The sequence below is a fragment of the Linepithema humile genome, chromosome 7 (assembly GCF_040581485.1).
Source record: "Linepithema humile isolate Giens D197 chromosome 7, Lhum_UNIL_v1.0, whole genome shotgun sequence".
Lineage (NCBI taxonomy): Eukaryota > Metazoa > Arthropoda > Insecta > Hymenoptera > Formicidae > Linepithema > Linepithema humile.
In genome coordinates this window covers 19,722,537-19,741,997 of record NC_090134.1, presented here as the reverse complement: position 1 = coordinate 19,741,997, position 19,461 = coordinate 19,722,537, and the positions used below count along the sequence as shown (strand labels likewise).

Genomic DNA, 19,461 nt, shown 5'->3' with positions numbered 1-19,461 from the left:
TATGAAACGGATATTACAAGTCAATTTTAGAAGCAAGAGCAAAATAATCTTGGTTAATGCAACTTGTATGCTGCACTAACTATACTTATATGAAACTTTATAAAAAAGAAAAAACACGTTTTACGATCGATGAATGTTATTAAAATTCCATAGAGAATCATAAAACTATTTGGAATTTCATTTAAGCGGATACAAGCGTCCATATTGGTAAAAATCACAATAACCCCTCGTAGTATTTTCTAATATAATACCTTCCATTCTTAAATAGCCAACTATCTAGCGTGTGTTTCCTAATTTCGCGAGATAGAACAAGTAAATATTCCTTAAATCTCCGTCACGCTGCGTGCACAACGTCGCGATCGATGTAAAACGCACGCGTATGACGTTCAACGCGCGCGAGATAAGTAATATTATTACGACAATTTCTATCACGTCGTGTTTCATCACGAGCTCGATTATATACCGACGTCGTTGTCTTGTTGCTGGGGAAAGTTGTTCGCGTTGACGAAAATTCGAAATGTTCTGCGAGGAAGGAACATACTATTCCAGTCGGAATATGAAGCGCGCGGCGAGTATCTCTAGCTCATTAGCGAGCATCATTATTTTCTCAAACGGAGCATCGACTTATTGTGAGTCGTCGTAATTGTATATGCGTATCGTCTCGTTCCCCGGAGGGTACGCGGGCGCTTTAGGCTTTCTATCAAAGAGCTTGCAGTTTAAAAAGCGGAAGGAAGAGGCGCAGGGCGAAGGCAGTAGAAGAGTGGCCCTTTCAACGAAGACACTTTGCACCTGTTGAAAGTACAGCCACTTCTCGATCTCTTGCCAAACTCTCTCGCTCAAAGTGATCTCCAACCTCTAGCAGTTACCAGAAAAACGCCGACGAACTCCCTCCTGGCGCCCGATTTCGTTTTGTTGACGTCTCGGAAATTGGTTTTCGATATGAGTCGCGACGTAGGTATCCTATTGTTCCTTGTGCGTGCGACAGCTACTCGAAAAACGCGTCTCGCATCCCTTATTCTTTCCTTTTTTTTCTCGCTTGACACGTGTACACCTTATGTAACAGTATATTTTTCTGCGTAAATATTCGGCAAATAAAAAAAGAATTAATTATAATCATAAATAAAAAAAAGTGTTCAATATTATGCGAATATTTTTTACATTGAATAGTTGATCTAAAACATAAAAGCAAAATTGCAACGCAGTTGCATATTGATATAATATTCGGTATTTGTGTAAAAATAAAAAAAAAATGCATTTATACACATTTACATTGAAGAATAGCTGAATCTATTCGTATAAAAATAAAAATATTTGTAAAAAAATGCACTTATTTGCAGTTGTCACAAACATTCGTTGCATTCTTGCAAGATTTACAAAACATTGTGTGACAATTTATACACTTCCACATTCGAAACATGTAGTAATGATCGAAATTGGCTTAAAAAATATGATTTAAGCTAACCAATAAATATTAAATTCTGAGTGTACAATTATTTTTTTCCAATTACTCCACATATCAATCCAGACAATATAAATCTCGTTCAATTTTGTTTTGTGAAATTTAATATTTCCCTGTTACGATATTCTATACTCGCATTTTAATGCAATGCAAAATCATCAGAGAGGGAATCGCGCTTTCAAAAAGCGCGCATTAGCCACCGCGATGCAGCGTCATTCACGAGCAAAATTTCGAAGAAAATTACCGCCCTTCGTCCAAAGTTGCGTCGTCTACCGTGTCCAGGTGTACACGGGCCGTTGCGCGGAGCTTGCGAAAGCAGCCGGGGGCTAACTCTTCCGCAAGCGCGCTCGGGTCTACGAGCCGTGTCGGTGCTGCCGCGTCGCACCGCGTCGCGCCGCGCCGCGCCGTGCCGCGCTGGGGCGAAGTGCATTCGATGTTCGCAGTTCGCTGCCATGGCAACAATCCCCTACAAACAAAATGCATCGTGTGCACACGACATGCCACGGTTCTCCTTGTCGCGCCGGGGCCCACCCGCCGTGCGTTTAGTCGCCACGGAAGGAACCGTTGCCGGGGTGAAGAAATGCCACCAGACAGGACGAGACAGGACTGTAAATTCCGAGCGTGGCGAGGGTCTGAGGGGCCGGCGGCCCCGTGTGCTTTACGAGATAAATCGTCCGGCTAGCTCGTGCACTCGCACGGCTGCCGGGAGTGTCGAAAGGGGACACCGGTGAGCACGCGATCGGCGCCGATGATTAACGGTCGATTAAAGATAAGCGCCGACTGTTCGTTTTGCTACGTCGACGTACCGGCGAGATGTTGTTACGTGGTTAACGCTCTCACGATCGATACGGTCGATGAAAGCGCGAACATTGTTGTGCGAGCCTATCGACGAATTCACGAAAATTACTATTTAGATAATGCCACGCGCTGTAATATTATTAGCTACTAATAATATTGTTGTCTCCATTATCGATTCTCTCTAGAACGCAATGCTAGAATTTTATTTTCAGTTTCATTTAAAGTACAGCTCTAGAATTTAGTAAAGTTTAATAAAAAAAATTAATAGCATTTGGACGAAGCTTGAAATATCTTATGCTCGTGTTTTGTCTTAAACATTACTTTTATAGAACTCATATTTTTCAATTTTAAACGAAACAGAGAAACTAGTTAGCCATCGGTTTTTGTTATACAATAGATACATGGCGCGAAACGTGTCGATGCGCCGCCTGTCAATATCTATTGCGAAGCACGACGCGAAATAGTCTCTCGTAATCACAGTCATTTGTCGCGCCGATCCGAAAGCGAAGTGGCAAGCAGCCGATAAAGAAACGACGTATCCTCTTAAACGTCACGACGACGTTTTCGAATTAGAAAATCCAATATAGAAAGGAGGAGGCGTCGCGAGGGCGTAGCGGAACCGCGCGAGCAGGAGGATAACCGAGGTCGCGCCGAAGGGAAATGGGGAGAAGAGAAGAGGAAAGGTCGGAGAAGGAAGAGACAGGGGTTAGTGAAGAGTGAAGAAGAGGGCGAGGGAGAGAGAGAGAGAGAGAGAGAGAAGAGGACATAACACAATTACATGTGGGGTTGATGCCGGGCTGTGCTCGCTCTCCGTACGGCGAAACGGTGGAATGAGGGCCGGGGACTGCGGGGAAGGGGCCCCAACGGTGGGTGGCAAGATTGAATATGAAAGTTTAATGCGAGCAATATCAGCGCCACTGCCCCGGCCCTCGGCTACTCACTCTCAGACGTCTCGACTATCAGGATGCCCATCTTGCCCGTATCTCTCTTTATATCGTGAGTGCGCGCTCACAACGGCGGCGGCTCCGAACAGGAAGCAGCGGAAAGCACTTGGAATCTTTGATGTAACCCGCAGATCGCCTATTCCGCGCTCTCGCGCGTAGGCTGCCGTCCGATCTGAAAAACTGATTTGTCAATTCGCAGCCGCGCGTCGCTTCCGACAAGCGCGTCCATTTCGATGCAAACAACGTTTAAAGCGCAACGCGCAGCGCGAGAACGTAATTAACACCTTGTTGACTCTTCTCTAAGCCCGAATATCGGTTTTCAGCGCACGGGAAATGAAAAAAACAAAAGAGGAACAAAACTATGAAATGGTCGATGACATATCTGATCTCCTTATTTACGCTCAATTTACGAATCGCAGAATGTCACGGTGCTTAAATACATACAGCTAATTTATCATACAAACAGAATTATTTTTATGTTACTGTAAAGCTTCCGTCGTATAAAATATCGCATGTATCTTGACGAAACTCTTCTTAGCCTAATCAACGGAGCGATATAACGTATTGCGAAACAGTTAATAGTCTTATCCTTTCTTCTCGCACGAGAAAGGATAATTATCAATTAAAAACTTAGTTTTGCGTAGAGATACCCTGCTTGTGAATGGGATTCACGAGCTCGCTAAGGCGTTTAGTGACTATGCCTTCGGCTATTTGTAAAACTTTCCTCATTAATTACCGACAAGATTCGATCTCGTCCTTCCTTCCATACTAAACTCCCATCCTAACCTTTTCTCACTATGATGCCCCTTTGTCTGCCACAACGAAAGCTTAATAGTAAATTAGAACGTGCGTTTCTGCACCCGGCAATTATCTGCCGGTTAACGAACACAATATCGCCAAATCGTGTTTCTAATTAAAGAATGCGTGTTTGCAATAAATGCCATATAATGCTAAAGATTTTGAATTCCAAGCGAAAGTAATTTCGCATAGCGCTCCGTCATTGATGGGAAGATGACTGGAAGTGCGAGAATGTTACAGAAAAATTCCTACCTCAGCGCGGCTAACTGCATTGCCCCGCTACTTTACCCTTTCAGCGTCACCCTTGCGTATCTCCGAGTATGTCTCTTCGTCAAAGAAATAACTCTCGGTACACCTTGTACGGTGTCAACGTGGTTAAAAATATAGCCGTACCTGCGCGCACGTGGTCGCATATCGTGCGCGAGCACACCGGCATACCGGCGCATTTCTTACGGTAGAAAGTCTCCTCTACCCACACTTCTTGTGTTCCGCTATCGCGCGCCGGGTAATGCAAGCTCCCTCAGAGTAACACTGCTTTGGTGACAAGCGCCTTTAAGAGTTTAGACATGCGTCAACTTAAGCAAATGCAGATCAGAGCAACGACGCGCGACGAAGTGCTCGGATCTGGCGGAAATGTCGACTGGCGATAAAGGCGAGGCATGGTAGTGGGTTGCATCACAGCGGGGATCCGTAAAACGAAATGATGGTTGAGCCATAGAAAGTCCCGCTGCTGCCGAGACGAAGATGCGAGGCGCGCGCTCATATGCGGGATCATGTGTGCTGCGGTACGTCTGCGGTTGTCCGCAAGCGGCAAGATCACAGGTTTAACACGAGTTTAACGCGGACTTTAAAACATTAAAGCACTCGCTCATGCACGAAGCACTCGCAGACGCGATAAAACTTTAATTCGTCGATCTTAATTTGCAATAAAACTGTTGATAACGCTTTGATGCGCCGGCGAATAATTTTGTTAGATTTACTTAAATAATAGGAGAATATCTCTTGCTGAAAATGTCAAGCTGATAAAAATGAGCGCCATTAACGTGTGATTAATTTGTGCAGATGCGGGAGACAGATCGTACCGTACGGGATCCGACACGGAAGGCGCAGCAACCACGGACAACCCGACCACGCCATTTCCTACGCCGCCCCCAACCTTGACACCGAATCATCGGCAAGCCTCTCCGTTTCCCCTCGAAAGCACAAACTCTCGCCGGCATCATTATAACGGCAGCATATCTTCCGAGAGATCTCGCAACGGCAATGGTAGGGAGTTAATTAGAGCCGCGAACGCTGGTTCGCTTGCACGCAAGATGATACTTACGGGCTCGCGGCAAGATGAATCTCATCAAACGCAATTTTGTACTATGTTGTACAACTATAACGCGTACAAGACGAGCTCATTGAAAAACTACGGCATACGAGCGATTTAAAATGATGAACAATACGATATTACACGTACGATGACTGCCGTTTCAATCCATTCTGATAAAATATTTCATGTTTAATCTATCTTAGATACGATGCGCTTCCGGTGGTTGAAAAAAAATTGCTATATGTATATTTTACGTAAAATGCTGTGCCGAAAATAAAATTAGGAACACGCTGTATAAAAGTCACTTATTGAAATCAAAAAGTACACTTACATAAAACAAAAAAAAGTTTTGATCTCACAAATAATTTCGCTTCTTTGAAAACAATTCCGAAAGGATTAAAGGACTCAAGAATTTTCTTTGTCCACGCGCTAATGGAAGATTGAATTAAGCGGCACGACTCGCGCTCGTTAGCAAAACAGGCGCTTTCTGAAGGAAAGAACTGCTTTCCCGGCTATTCAAAGATATTCCTATCTTCTTTATTGCAGGTGAGACCGTTTACGCGGCGTCCACGAAAAAGGCGACTTCCGGCGGCGGAACTTTAGGTCGAAGAACACGTCGAGGTCACGCGAGCGCCTTGAGCAGTAGCTCCACCGCGAGCGATCGTTCCGAAACTGTCTTCCCCGATGAACACGCTCGCATGCATCTTACCAATGGTGAGGGAACACGCTGAACTTCTTTCACAAATACCGCGCGATTATTATTTCACATGCATGTTATCGCATCTCATCGCATGCCATTCACTGCTCGAGACAATTATTGCGATTCTCGAATTACGAAAAGTGTAAAGGAAAAATTGACATCGCGCCGCAAGGATTCCGACAAAGCAAATCCATTCAACGTAACGGATCGGGATAAATCCTTGTCGATCGCCTTGAGCGGATCGACCCTTTAAATCACGACGTAAAATTTGCCGCGGTGCGATAAGTTAACGATCCATGCCTCAAATGCGATTACCGGACTAACCGAGTTACCGGCTGGTATCGAGCCCCTGGCCGGAGTTAAATCGGGTTTCGCGTAAACGTGGTCCTCGTTAAAAGCTTAATATTAATAGTCACCTAGAAACGCGAACGGAAAAAGGAAATCGCGTGTGAAATTTGATGTCCAAATATTCTGCGAGTTTACTTTCCATCTTCTTTGTCACGACTCTCTTACATTGACAAACGCTATTATTCGAGCAAAGGATTGCATTCAATCTCGATTGTGCGTAAACTCTGAGCAAGATGTAGCTACTAGTTAAGTATAGTCAATTTTCGTTAACAACTAATTCAACAATAACTTGGAATAGCGCAAGAAAACACGCTATCTCTACCCTGTTAATCTTATCCCGAAGCAACATTTACGCGTACGTAACCGCGATTCCAACTACAAATGATCTCATTACGTACATCCTTCGTCTCGCACTTGCCACCGACATGCGGCTTTGAGGCTTCGCGAAACGGCCAAAGGCGAAGGATCTTGGCAAAGGCAAACGTTTCCGAGCCGCGCGTTATCGTCCGGCGAACAATGCCGTAATCGACAAACTGCATTACGCGCCGGCTCATTAAATAGCCGAGGGACTTTCCATTTTGGCAGTTAGGTTTATTGTTGTGCGATGTGGTAATGTAGCAACGGCAACACCACTAGTGTTGGTAACAGCAACGGCAGTGACGATGGCGTACCGTGAGCGCGGGTGGGAAAGAGAAAGACTCGAAGCCCGGGGCTAACGGAGTTAGCAGTTGGCGCCTGGGCTCAGCTAGTTAGAGCGTAGGCCACCGTCGAAGTTAGCGTGACCCCGGCGACTATATTGTTTCGAAACGTCAACAGTATTTAGGCCTCCCGTTGGCGCGACGCGCGCGCTGTCTTAGTGCTACGCACCACCTCACCGTGTAATGCAGCTTCGAAGCTCGAACCACGACCAGCGGGAGACGCGAGAAAGTAGCTTTGCGGCTTTGAGCTGGCGGCCGTGGTCGATGAGTGGCTTACGCTCGTCGGCTAAGTTTTAAACGAAATTTCGCCGTATCTCATTTCGTGTCGACGCGACGTCGATGCGGCGGCGGTCACGTCGGGTTTGGGGGAAGCTGGCTGCCAATTAGTACGCCGATATCGCGAGAGACAGTGAGAACGTGGATGAAAGGGCGTCGAAGGATAGTCGGAGGGGAAAGCCGACGAGAGCGCGAGAGGCGAGGAGAGGGCTCCCACCACATCTTCGTGGACGGTTACCTCTGGAATTTCCGTCTCCGAAGGCCGCATTGCTCCTGTCCGCTCGAGTGCAATCGCATTACGCGTAGGTTCCGCGAAAATTAGCGACGCGAATTAAGCCCCTGACGCTCGCTCGCTCGTGGGCATTTGGCAACGTCTATAAGCATACGTTCTCACATAGGTGTATCATAGATATAATACATACGTGCGAGTCTATACTGCTGTATGAAAGCGAACTTAAGGAAGATATAAAATATTTTACTTCTTTTTTATTGCACTATCTTTTTTTTTAATTATCTGTCTGTGGCTTTTAGATTTATATCATTTTCGGGAAAATTCGTGTTTGCAGTTTCGAAGATTATTTCGACGAGATATCGTCGATACGCGACCGATATGCAACTGCGCAAACAAAAACGCGATGACAAGCGTTATATAAGATGCGGTTAAGATCCCACGTATAATTACCAGGATCTCGTAAGCAGTAATTCGAGTCTGAATCTCCGATGGGATATTGCTTGCCAGAATGTCCCTGCGGTCTAATGGAGGCATGTCGCGGCATCTATTAGCAAATGGCTCCCAACGGTCAGGGCTTACCCGCGTTAACCCCGTGTGCGCGCCATCGCCAGAAAGACGATTGATATTACATTAGACCACCGTAGTCTAATGTGGCATAGTCGAGGAGCACGTTATTGAATTGGCAAACGCGCGAAACCCGATAAACGATACAGTAATATGCCGCTACAAAGCTATGAAGCATACATGCTAAATGAGTGTCGTCGTGAAATAAAAAGTTAAGCATTTAAGCCAAGCATTAACTCTATCAGAGAATAGACAAATATTGAAGACAAACAGATTCGGTAAACATTTCTGTTAAAATATGCAATATCTCTCTTGTAGCATACATGTATAAACGTAGCCTCTTCACATATCATTAAAAAATGTATTTTTTATGATAAATTACTTACCGCATCGTTGCTCTGCTGTCACACGATGCCTTCTAGGCCTCCTCCTCCTCCTCCCCTCAGTGGTCCTTCGAGACACTCACACGCGTATCCGAATGCGAAAATCGCGCGACACTTTAAACGGCACTCCCGACACGCATTTTGTTATATTACGACGGAACTATATAGTTCGTAGTACCGATTACGCGCACAAAGTTCATCTATAAAATATAAATGCATTAATATTACAATATCTGAAACAATACTATAGTTATGTAAGTTACATATATAAGTTATAATATACATGTTATCTTTCGTTAAATTTTTATTAATCTATACTACGCAATTCTGTCAAATAATTAACAATAAAATAAAATAAATTATTATTTAATTATTTTTTGTATTGCATGTATTATTGTGTGTTACAATTTAAAAAAAAAGCATAATTTTTGTCAAATTTACTACACAGCGTGCACGTGCGAAAACAAATCACCACCGATGGAAAATAAATTTTACGCGAACTTTCGCAATCGTTCAGCGATGGTTGGTAATTTTTGACGGGCTGTGATGCGGGTTGTTGCATTTAATGCCGCGGAACGAATCATGCGCACCAACAAACTTGATGCTATCAATTCATCCGATTGATGTAGGTTTCGCAGCATATAGGCGTGCTGCATATACGAACGGAATAAATCCGCACGAAATCAATTGACTTATATAGTCATGCAAAATTTTGAAAATAACCATGCTGCACCGCAAAAGTGCGCCGACATTATTGATAAACGATAATACGGTCGGGGAAATAACTCGTGCAATTGTCGCTTTCTGTTATGGAAATAGTGTTTCGTCAAGAATTCTTGACTCGTCATATCTAACTACGATCGATTTTGTTACGATGACCATTCAGAAAGCTATATCCAAGCGTGCCTACTTGGATAAGTGCCAGGTTTCGCCGTATAGGAATAATTTCAAGCGCCACTTGCGAACTATGCCAATAGTCCGTGTTCACTATTACCGTTATCGTCGTATTCTTGTTGGGTTTTCTTTTCCCAGATCGGGAACATCTACTGCAGTGCAAACCTTTTATTACATTTAATATTTGCAGCGCAATTTTTTTATCGTTGGCAAAAATAAAGGTCGGTTTATGTCGTAAAAATATATAGGTGCTTATCGCGAAAAGAATCGCGCGGGAATTAAAATCACAGAACATTAGGTTTATAGATGACATTATAACGACCCCGCTCACCGCTTTACTGCCGTTGCGATACAATGAAGTAAATAACTCAAACAGAATTAATCAACGCGCGAGCTTGATTGTCATAAATTATTGCATAATGCTCAGATTACGAGCGGCGTGATATTTATGAACTTTCACCTTTGAATTTATCATAAAGTTTGTTTTATGGAATTTTAACGTATACTAAATATATGCTTTTTTTGTAACTTATCAAAATAAGAAAATTTAGACTGTTTTGTTGATCAAACAAAAATCAGGACTATTTTAGCGTACATGGAAAGTCCGAAGGCACAATAAAAATGGTAAAGATGTTATATATGTCTCACAGATTCATCAATGGTACATAAATGAATCCAGACAGCATATACAGCTGAAATTTTGTGTGGTCGGCGCGAATGAAGGCGGAAGCGGTACACAGAAATTGTACGAGACAGTTCGGACGAAGCATTCACGAATGCTAACTCGGTTTATTAGACTGTTTTGGTCCGGAAGGAGTCAAGCCGGAACGATTCGTCGGACTTGTCATCGGACAGTACCTACCATCGCGGCAATACCGCGCCAGTATAGCGCCGGCAAATAATTCGTATTTACATGAACGTGTACTCCCCGACGAGGCGGAGGCGTTAGACCGACAAATCGAATTACAGACGCGAATCGCTAACCGCATCAAGTCACTGTCGGCTACCTTGCATCCCCTTGCACTGTCTAACCCTTCGCGCGCCGCCCGCGGATGAGGGATAACTCGGTTGAACTCAGTGTCGGTGATGCGCTGGCACACTACATAATTGGCTCGCAACGATTGGCCAAGACATACCGCGGGCGACGTTATATTGCTCAATAATGCGTTCAATTAGATGTCTAACACCAAATAGGTGGTACACGTGCTATGTCTGCGATAACAGCCGCGAGCAATATCGATAGATTCCGCTAAATATCTAAAGCTAAAAGCTTTTTTAATCAATCACATTTTAATTAGATGTTAAAGTAATTTATTGTCCTAATAATATAATTGATTCTTTAAAAGAGACGTCGCAATAGTTAAAAAGTATACCGACAATAAAGCAATTAGCTTCTGTATGATTAAAACGGCTTAAAATTCGTAAATGTTGAACAAAAATGAACAAATTAACTGCTAAAAAAAATATTTTTTTTCAAATTTATAACCAAATGAGTAAATTTTGATCTGAGCGTAATAAATGTAAATTCAGCCACGGGGAGTAAACCGCATTATGTAAATAGCGAAATCTATATTACGGAGTTATATCATGTTCATCATTTTGCGGAATTAGATTGCACTGTGCCTATCGCCATCAGAAACTGCATGATTTATTTTACGCGTTATGTAAACGCTAACCTATGCTTTATGAGAGACAGTAACGCGGTTTGACCACTGGTCAATGATGTACCAGTATTAGCCATAATTGGCTCGAATCGTATTGATCTAACCTTCATGCGGGTAGCGTTATCTCCTATCCTTGCTTCGTTTAATTAGCTATGTCGACAAATTTACATATACAGTACAATAAGTCATTTAGCAAAATTTATGCGAAAATCTACGCAACTGGCACAAATTTTTAATTACATATTACATTAGTCGGCGACTGATTCGTGTACATGTAGATACGTGAAACGAATAAAACCGATGATGTCGAATATAATCGTCAAATACGCGATAGAGTTGTTTGTTGCCAATCGTCGATATAATTGATCTACCGGAAATTTACTCAATCATAAAATTCCGTTGCCGAGATTTTTGCTTTTGGCGATTTAACCGGCAGATTAAATTTAACTGGTTTTAACTCTTTTGCCCGCGCTGCAGAGCAATTTAGCGTTATATTCATAGCGTATTTCGCAATTTCAAAAGAACCTTCTTCAAATATGTACTTTACCCGGACTTTAATTCGGTACTACATCACGCCGCATACGCATGTAACCACTATAAAAGCGGAATGTACTCCACAACTTGTAGTGCGTCGTTATAAAGCGTATAAGTCTCGCAAACTAACACGTTTGTAGATTCAAAGAGAGCCGACCTCCTCTGTAGCGGTGCTGGGGTGCCTAGATTTTTCCTGCCCGTCGTCGTCGGTACGATATCGACTTTGTAATTGAGCGTTACAGGTGTTCCGAACACTCGAACCGGCAAATTGTTCAATAACTGGAACGAATGTATATTTCGACGGTAAAGTTGTCCGAGATACGCGACGGACGCGGCTGGCGCTGACAGCTACGCATTGCGCATTTCACAGTCCGGTTTAATTAAGCGATTATTACTGCTTATTACGGAAAATATCGACGCTGCTCCCACGTGACTTTGCAGAAATAATTCCTCTATCGTATTTATAATTTCTGCAATTAATTAGACTTTGATTCAGCCAAGTGATAAATGCAAAAGTCGTCGAATACCTGTATAGCGTAACGCGTCGTCAAAAAATGGAAACAAAGTTGTTATTAATAACAAAGTTATTATTATTGCTTATTGTGGAAAATGCGTCGTCGCTGCTTTCACGTGACTTCATTGAAACTTTTCCATCGTATTTGTAATTTTTGCAATTAATTAAATCTTATTTCAATCAAGTAAAAATCACGAAAATTGTTAAAAATCTAAATAACCTGATGCCAATCGAAAGGTAAAAGCAAACTGTAGTTATATTATTACCATGGGATTCGCGTGCATAACGATTACATTAACTCTCGATATCATCCGATTCAACCGCACTCTGATACTCCGCACTCATGATTTCATCTTTCGCGTAAGTTCATTAAATTAATCATAAAATAGCACATGATATTTGAAACTCGCGCTTTGCATTAATTAATTAATACGAAACCATCACCGCTGACGAGAAATTGTCGATTAATATTTGCTATTACCAACTTTTAGCTATCGTACCTCATTTCAGCGTTTCTAATAGTCAGTAGTTAATGGTATCTGTAAAATCTTAATGACACATAGATCAAATCGGAAACTGTAATCACTTATTCACACGCTCTTTTATACGAATTTGCTTCACGTACGTTAGTATATAATAATGTGAATCTATTGTATATAATATTAAGTTGCATATCATATAAATTTGAATTGATTCATCATACACATCACATTTGCATGATGCTATCTTTTGTTAAAATTTTTACACTGCACATGCGAATTCCCCTTGCACTAATGGCACTTTTCTCTCTGCACATTCCTTGGCGCACAGGTCTGCCCAGGCCTATTTACTTTACAGGTATGTAAGCAGTTTGTAGAAAGACCGAATATAGTTAAAATGTGTGAATTATGTGCATTTGTTTTTTTTTTATCGCCGTTACAAACGCAGCATAATGTACTAAATGTGTGAGAAAATCTAAGATAAATATTTCACTACTGTTTTATAATTTTGCAGCAATTACTTCCTCATGCATTTTGAATGTTATTGCTGTCTGAGAAAATTATATAACGCTCCGCTCGTTAACTCGTTAAGCGAGGTTACGTGTTTGCCCGCCGACGCAAAGAATTGCGGTAACTATAAGACGTTAAACTCGATACTGTTTACTATGTGGTCCGAGTAATTGTCTTGACATTTACAGCATACATCCATAAGTTATAACGACTCGCTTAATAGATTTTAATCCGCAGGGCCAGGGACCGAAATTCCATTATCCCACATCCGAGTTACCACAACCAAGTTACGTAGCTTCACGAAAGCGCGATAGACCACTGTATTGCAGTTAAACTTGATTTACAATAATGTGCTCTGTAACATTAACAACCTTTAATGGTTATACATTGCTCCAATTATGTATATATGCTCAACGTGGTATCGGTTTATTGCGTCACCGTCGACTGTTTCGGCTAATTCACCATAACTGGCGTCCATAAGAGTAATATAAAACGTCAGTTCCGCAAGATGCAAGCTATAAAATTTAACATTATTGTTTCCCGGATGTTTCCGATACATTAATTAATAACGTTTTATTGTTTCTGAATATTAACCGTGCTGGCCCTCTGATGTAAGAACTTTTCGTGGGTAGACCTCCAATATTTTTGTTGCTCCCGACATGCCTAGTAGGTGCTCTTTTGTGCTCTTTATGTTTAGGTAACTTTAATTATTCTTTGGTGAAGTTCTCTTCAAGTTTCAACAACTTTATAAGTAACTTAACTACGGAGAACGCCCGCAACACTGAACCCCGAAGGGCCAATGGTGAAGGAGTACCGATAGAAATGAAAAATTTTTAGTATTGCAGTTGAAGCTCGTCGTAATTAGTTTGAAACACGAAAATTTACAAATTTCTCAGAAAATGCGTCGTATTCACATATGCATGAATATTTAAACAATGTGCATCTGCAATGCGTGATATATAGCGTATTGTGTTGTCACTGCTTTCATTGTACATTTATGTATTAACGACATTGGCATTGCGATGCGCTGTTAATTATCTCAATTGTAGTATTCTACATTATTTAATATTTCCTTACATACTACTCCTCCGCCTGTAACAAGTAATTAATTTCATCGTATAATCGCAGATAGATTCTTTGGATTTGCATGCATAATATGTAATGAGATGCCTAATTATTGATGACGCTTAATTGCTCGCGGCATTTCTAGTGCGGGCAGACTAGAATTTCACGAATGCCATATAAGAGAGAATGATGTTGCAGCGAAATGGATGGAATTACATCGATACGATCAGTCAATCAATAATCCACAAAATAAACATCAAATTGTTCGAATTTACTGATATATTAAATAAATCGGTTATTTGAGAAATCAAATAATTCGCCAAAATATGAGGATAAAAATATGAAATTATCTTTGAAAATTTAAAACCCAGACAACACGCATGTCTTTCAGATGTCTTTAAGATATGCGTGTTGTCTGGGAAGTTTTCACGAAAATTTTTTTTGTGATAAATGTTAACAGATCTCTAATCTGATTCTCGTATAACCGATTTAATTTAATTAAACACAACTTAATATCATATACGGTTATGCAGTGTTTGATATCAATGTTATCAGTGCATATTAATTAAATTTTGTTCTCGGTTTTTATGAAAATGTCACTTGCTCTACAACGAACAATATCCAATTCAATAGAGACAAATTTTATGTCTTGTATTTTTAGATGCCGGTAGGGATTCTCCTCCGGAACCTGCCCCGCCGGAAGTTCCACCACGTGGACCATCTTTGCACGCAACGCATACTTTACGCACGCAACAAAACCGAAATGGTTGTCCACCGAACGCATCAGGAAATTTCACTGTGCCAAGTGATCAAATGCCGACCGATTCGTATTCGGGTGAGTAACAGTTCAATCAATGCTTCGCGCATTCTAATGATACTCCAATTAAATTGTTAGACCACAAATGAAAAATAGCATAAATCATCAATTAATTTTAAGATGTTTAAATGTTTTACTTTTCTGTAAAAAACTCTCTTCTTTAAACTCGCATAACTGCATATTTATTCCTCCATAAATTAGCCTGAACGCGTATGCGACCGCAAACCGTGCAAGTGCTCCATGAAAAGAGCAATATAATAGCAATCCAATCGTAATGTGATCCATTCCGCTAACCCATGGATACCGTTATATGGCGCGGTTCAGTTTTCAACGGCGAGTGTTTAATTTGGTGCATGCTTCGGCGCCGATTATGTAGATGTGCAGACGCGAGCGCGGCGGTGCGGGGTATCTGTTTAAACTAATGGGGTGTAGACCGGGAGAGGGTTTGCATTAAAGCAACCGTTAATTCATTGTAAATATACTCGGCGTATATTCGTTTCTCTATATTTCTCTATGTACATACCATTAGTATATTGCTGCGACTAAATATCGTTTGTACTGCCCGTGACGATCCTGAACATTGGGGCGCGCGCGTGCAACGTTCAGATTACATACGCTCGCGATTAACGTACGGCTGCGTTCGATTCACGTACCGCTGCGCTAAACACTTGTATGATAATAGAAACGCGACATTAACAAATGCGATTACTCATGCATGATGGTAATTAATGAGACATTATGATTTGTAACGTTCGATCGTATTTATCGTTTGTTGCAATATTTTCCACAAGCAACAATTTACTATACGCGTTTAATTTTTTTAGAGAAATATTTATAAAATTGTGCACAGCGATATTATTACGATAAACATTATTCATGTTTAATGTGGTCAATAATATAATTTTAAAACGACAGATTTCTTACTGAAAAATGTTCTGACATTGTAAATTTCACTGGTAAAAAAAACCCCCGAAAAATACGTAAATCCGCATGGTCTTTTATGCGAGAACAACGAAACGCTATCCAGCGCACTTTATTTCCACGGGATCATTCGAATTTTACGAGAAGTGTTTCGCCAGTATATCGAATGCGCATGGCTCACTATGCTTACACGAGAATTTATTGTAATGCATTCTCGATAATCCGCACCGTTTTAACGGAGCGCAAAGTTTGACCTAACGCAGCGGTTCTCTCCCGCGCGAAGAATGTACGCGCTCTCGATGCAACGCGATTTAATAATAACATACACAGCGTATGGATGCTGTTCCATACTAATTACTAATTCATGTGAACCGCATACTGCTAAAATTGACCTCAACATATAGACAAATCTTGGAATAGCGCTGTGCTTTATGTGAATATAATATAATCCTGCATTAAAACATGTATGCGCTGTGCGAAGCATGGCGTACTAAATCTGCCGCTATACTAGGAAATTATTGAAAGTTGTATCATTCATGCACACATACAAAATGGCATCGGGTTGTAGAAGTATGCTATAGAAGTAATATATGTGCACACAAATTGGCGTGATGCGGTAATTCCGTTGTTTCAAGTTCGTCAAACTGTGTTGAAGTACTAAAACTTTAGAATTATTTAACAGAGCAACGATAATGCTTCAAAAATTACGTGAAATATTTTCCAGGTATTATCATAAACATGAGAGAAAATATCCAACGGACCATATAAGCATCGCAATACGCGAATGACCATTTTTGTATGGATAATAAAGCAGTCTTTATCGCCGAATGTTACGTTTCTATTGCATATTTACAGTTACAACGCGTAATTAATTTTTTCGCTTACGTATATTAAATTATATGTGCGAATTAATTTTCGTTCTTTAATGGCGGCAGCGACATGACAATTAATGCATAGCTTTCCCGAAATTTGCAAGCAAAATGATACACTCGCGCGTGAAATATATTAGATTCAGCTACAGATTGAGTCAATCTATCTTACGCAAATCAAAAGAATTATTAACGACATTGTACGAGGAAATAAAAAATCGCGTAATCTGAAGTTATTGAAAGCATTCTAAGATTATTTCAATCTCTGCACTTAATGGTAGAGCAACTCGCAAGAGGAAATTCATGTTACCTCCGGGATCGCGCCTAGGAAGAGACCGATATTATTATCTGGGGTACTTAAGCTTTGCGTATTTTTGCATAACTGGAAATTAGAAATAATTGTTGTTGCACCTCGGGGAGCAGCGGTGTCGCGAAATAGCGATGCCGTGCACGGCAGATAATTCCCTCAATGCCTTTTTCGCGGGATATGCTCATCGAAATTCACGTAAGTAATAACGGATTACTCTTGGGATCTCTAATTTTCCCATAACGGCTGCCCTTTATGTTAAGTAAAAATAAGAATTTCATTTTATAAATTTTCAGTACATACATACATTTGTTAAAATGTTTAATTTTTAGAATTTTACAATCTAAAACGCAATTTTATATTCATAGGCGGAACATTATAATGTTAAAAGATAAGACTGTGTTATAAGGCGAAGAATAACATAGTTGTTTACGAAAGGTGAAATGGGCGTAACAAGAGAAAGTCATGTAATGAACAGATTGGAGATGCACCCAGACTCTCTCTCTCTCTCTCTCTCTCTCTCTAAGTAAGTTATATACAGTTGGTTAATGACACTTCATAACTTTGCTCTAAGTACAAGTGGCCACCCATAGTTCTGTAAAGTTTACGCAGCGCACGCGAGCACTCACTCGCTCTCTCCACGCATCTCTTTCTCTCGTTAAGAAGCATTTACCAAGATAATTGTGAATGTAACTCTGGACCAGACTTGCTTGTCCAGCGACTTTATGACAAATAAGACGCTACGAAGCGTACAATGCGTTTGTGCGATGTACAAAACTTTTTACTTGGATTTCCTTAAATGCAGATGATATCAACAACACGACATTTTCGTTATAATCATAAGAACCCGTTCTTTATTCCTGTTCTTATATTCATAAATAACGATTAAAATTATGAAAATTAGGAAAAGATCAGTACGTAATTGCCCTTATATTTGAAATTCAAAGCTGATGAAGATACGAAGTATCTGCATTAGTAATCAAGTTCTAGAAGAAGTTTCACGTCGTTTTGATAATTCACGCGTACAGTATTAAACTAAACGTGAATTACATCGAAACTAGGCGCGAGGTCATTAACTGCTACCATAAGGGGAGACCGTCATACGCTGCTTTAACCCGAGTGATTTCCTAGAAAGTGCCGCCTCGCGATATGACGCTTCAAAGGACCCCTTTAATCGTTTCAAGCTCCAGGAACAGGAATTTCTACTACCGCGTCTTCTCCTCTCCGAACTTTCGCATCCTACGAAGGATGAACTCGATCTACGAGCCGTTGTTTGCTCGCGCGGGGTGAAAGGCGGGCAAATGTTTGCTTTCTTCTGGGGTTCCTCGCTTCCTAATGTCTTGCCGACGCAAACACCGCGCGCCGTAAAGTGGACGGAAATTTTATTAGTATAATCGTCGCATTAATACCGAGGTCATTGCACACGCGAGAAAGTGAATACGGCGGTGGGGTGTAAAAGGCGCGGAAAGTAACGCCTTGGGTCGGTTGGTTGACCGGAGAGACGGTCGCGGATACAGAGAACAAGGACTGCGCGACGCTTTGTGCCCGCCTGCTGGAATCGCTCTGTATTAATTACCGGCTCGCTAATTACTATTTATTAGAGACCGGCGCACACGCCACGTCGGGCCGTGCCGAGCCGCGCTATTATCGCTTCGCTTCGAACGAGTACCTACGTCGTAGCGTCGTTTCGAGGCAACTTCGTTACGCCATCGATTACATCTTGCACCGGCGCTGAAGAACATTGAAGCGATCTCGAACCCGATCCTCTCGAGCATCCCTTAACGCGTATCGATCCTCTTTCGCATCGAGCATCCAGATTGTCCTTTTACGTCTCATATACACGACAGCTCAGAAAATTACGCCATACATTTTGCACGCTATCGTCGAATAATGAATGCACATTGCGTCCTCGTATCTGGCATCGACAAAGGGAGAGATGTGACGTTTAAAACTCTAATAAGTAAATAATTAAATTTATAGCGAGTGTGTTTAAAAGGCACACTACGCTTCCGCGTAGTTACTATGAAAGAAGAAAGTTTACGACGGCGAGATAGCGCGTACCGTGACAAATTGCCTTTAACCTATTGCGCGTTGGCTTAAGGATATGCAAGATACATCTTCAGCGATAAGTAAAACGAGGACACGAGCAACGAGAATATAATAGGACGCTTTTTCTACAATTTATAGAATGTTCAGAAAAGAATGTGGAAGCGAGTGAGTATGTAGATTCATCGACTATTAAATTCTCACTTCGCTTGTGAATTCAGCAGCGTCTGACTTACTGCTAATATAACCACATTTAGAATTAAGCACATTGCAACTATTATTAGTTAACTGATGTAAACATGTATTTATTTTTATACAATTTGCAC

General features: G+C 41.3%; 1 protein-coding gene and 1 long non-coding RNA gene across 8 annotated transcripts in view; one reads left to right on the top strand and one right to left on the bottom strand.

Moving 5' to 3' along the window:
- The window catches only part of Ten-a (tenascin accessory), a 482,645-nt gene that overhangs the window by 210,143 nt on the left and 253,041 nt on the right, over window positions 1-19,461 (top strand). For all 5 annotated transcript variants that reach the window (XM_012360546.2, XM_067358589.1, XM_067358590.1 and 2 more), the window contains 3 exons: window positions 5,062-5,265; window positions 5,861-6,028; window positions 14,837-15,010. In XM_012360546.2, the coding sequence (XP_012215969.1) occupies window positions 5,062-5,265; window positions 5,861-6,028; window positions 14,837-15,010 (546 nt within the window). The remainder of the gene's footprint in view (window positions 1-5,061; window positions 5,266-5,860; window positions 6,029-14,836; window positions 15,011-19,461) is intronic.
- LOC105668286 (uncharacterized) overlaps window positions 1-19,461 on the bottom strand; it is a 182,976-nt gene that overhangs the window by 114,301 nt on the left and 49,214 nt on the right. For all 3 annotated transcript variants that reach the window (XR_001100061.2, XR_001100059.2, XR_001100060.2), the window contains one exon: window positions 8,519-8,715. This is a non-coding gene — a long non-coding RNA (uncharacterized lncRNA). The remainder of the gene's footprint in view (window positions 1-8,518; window positions 8,716-19,461) is intronic.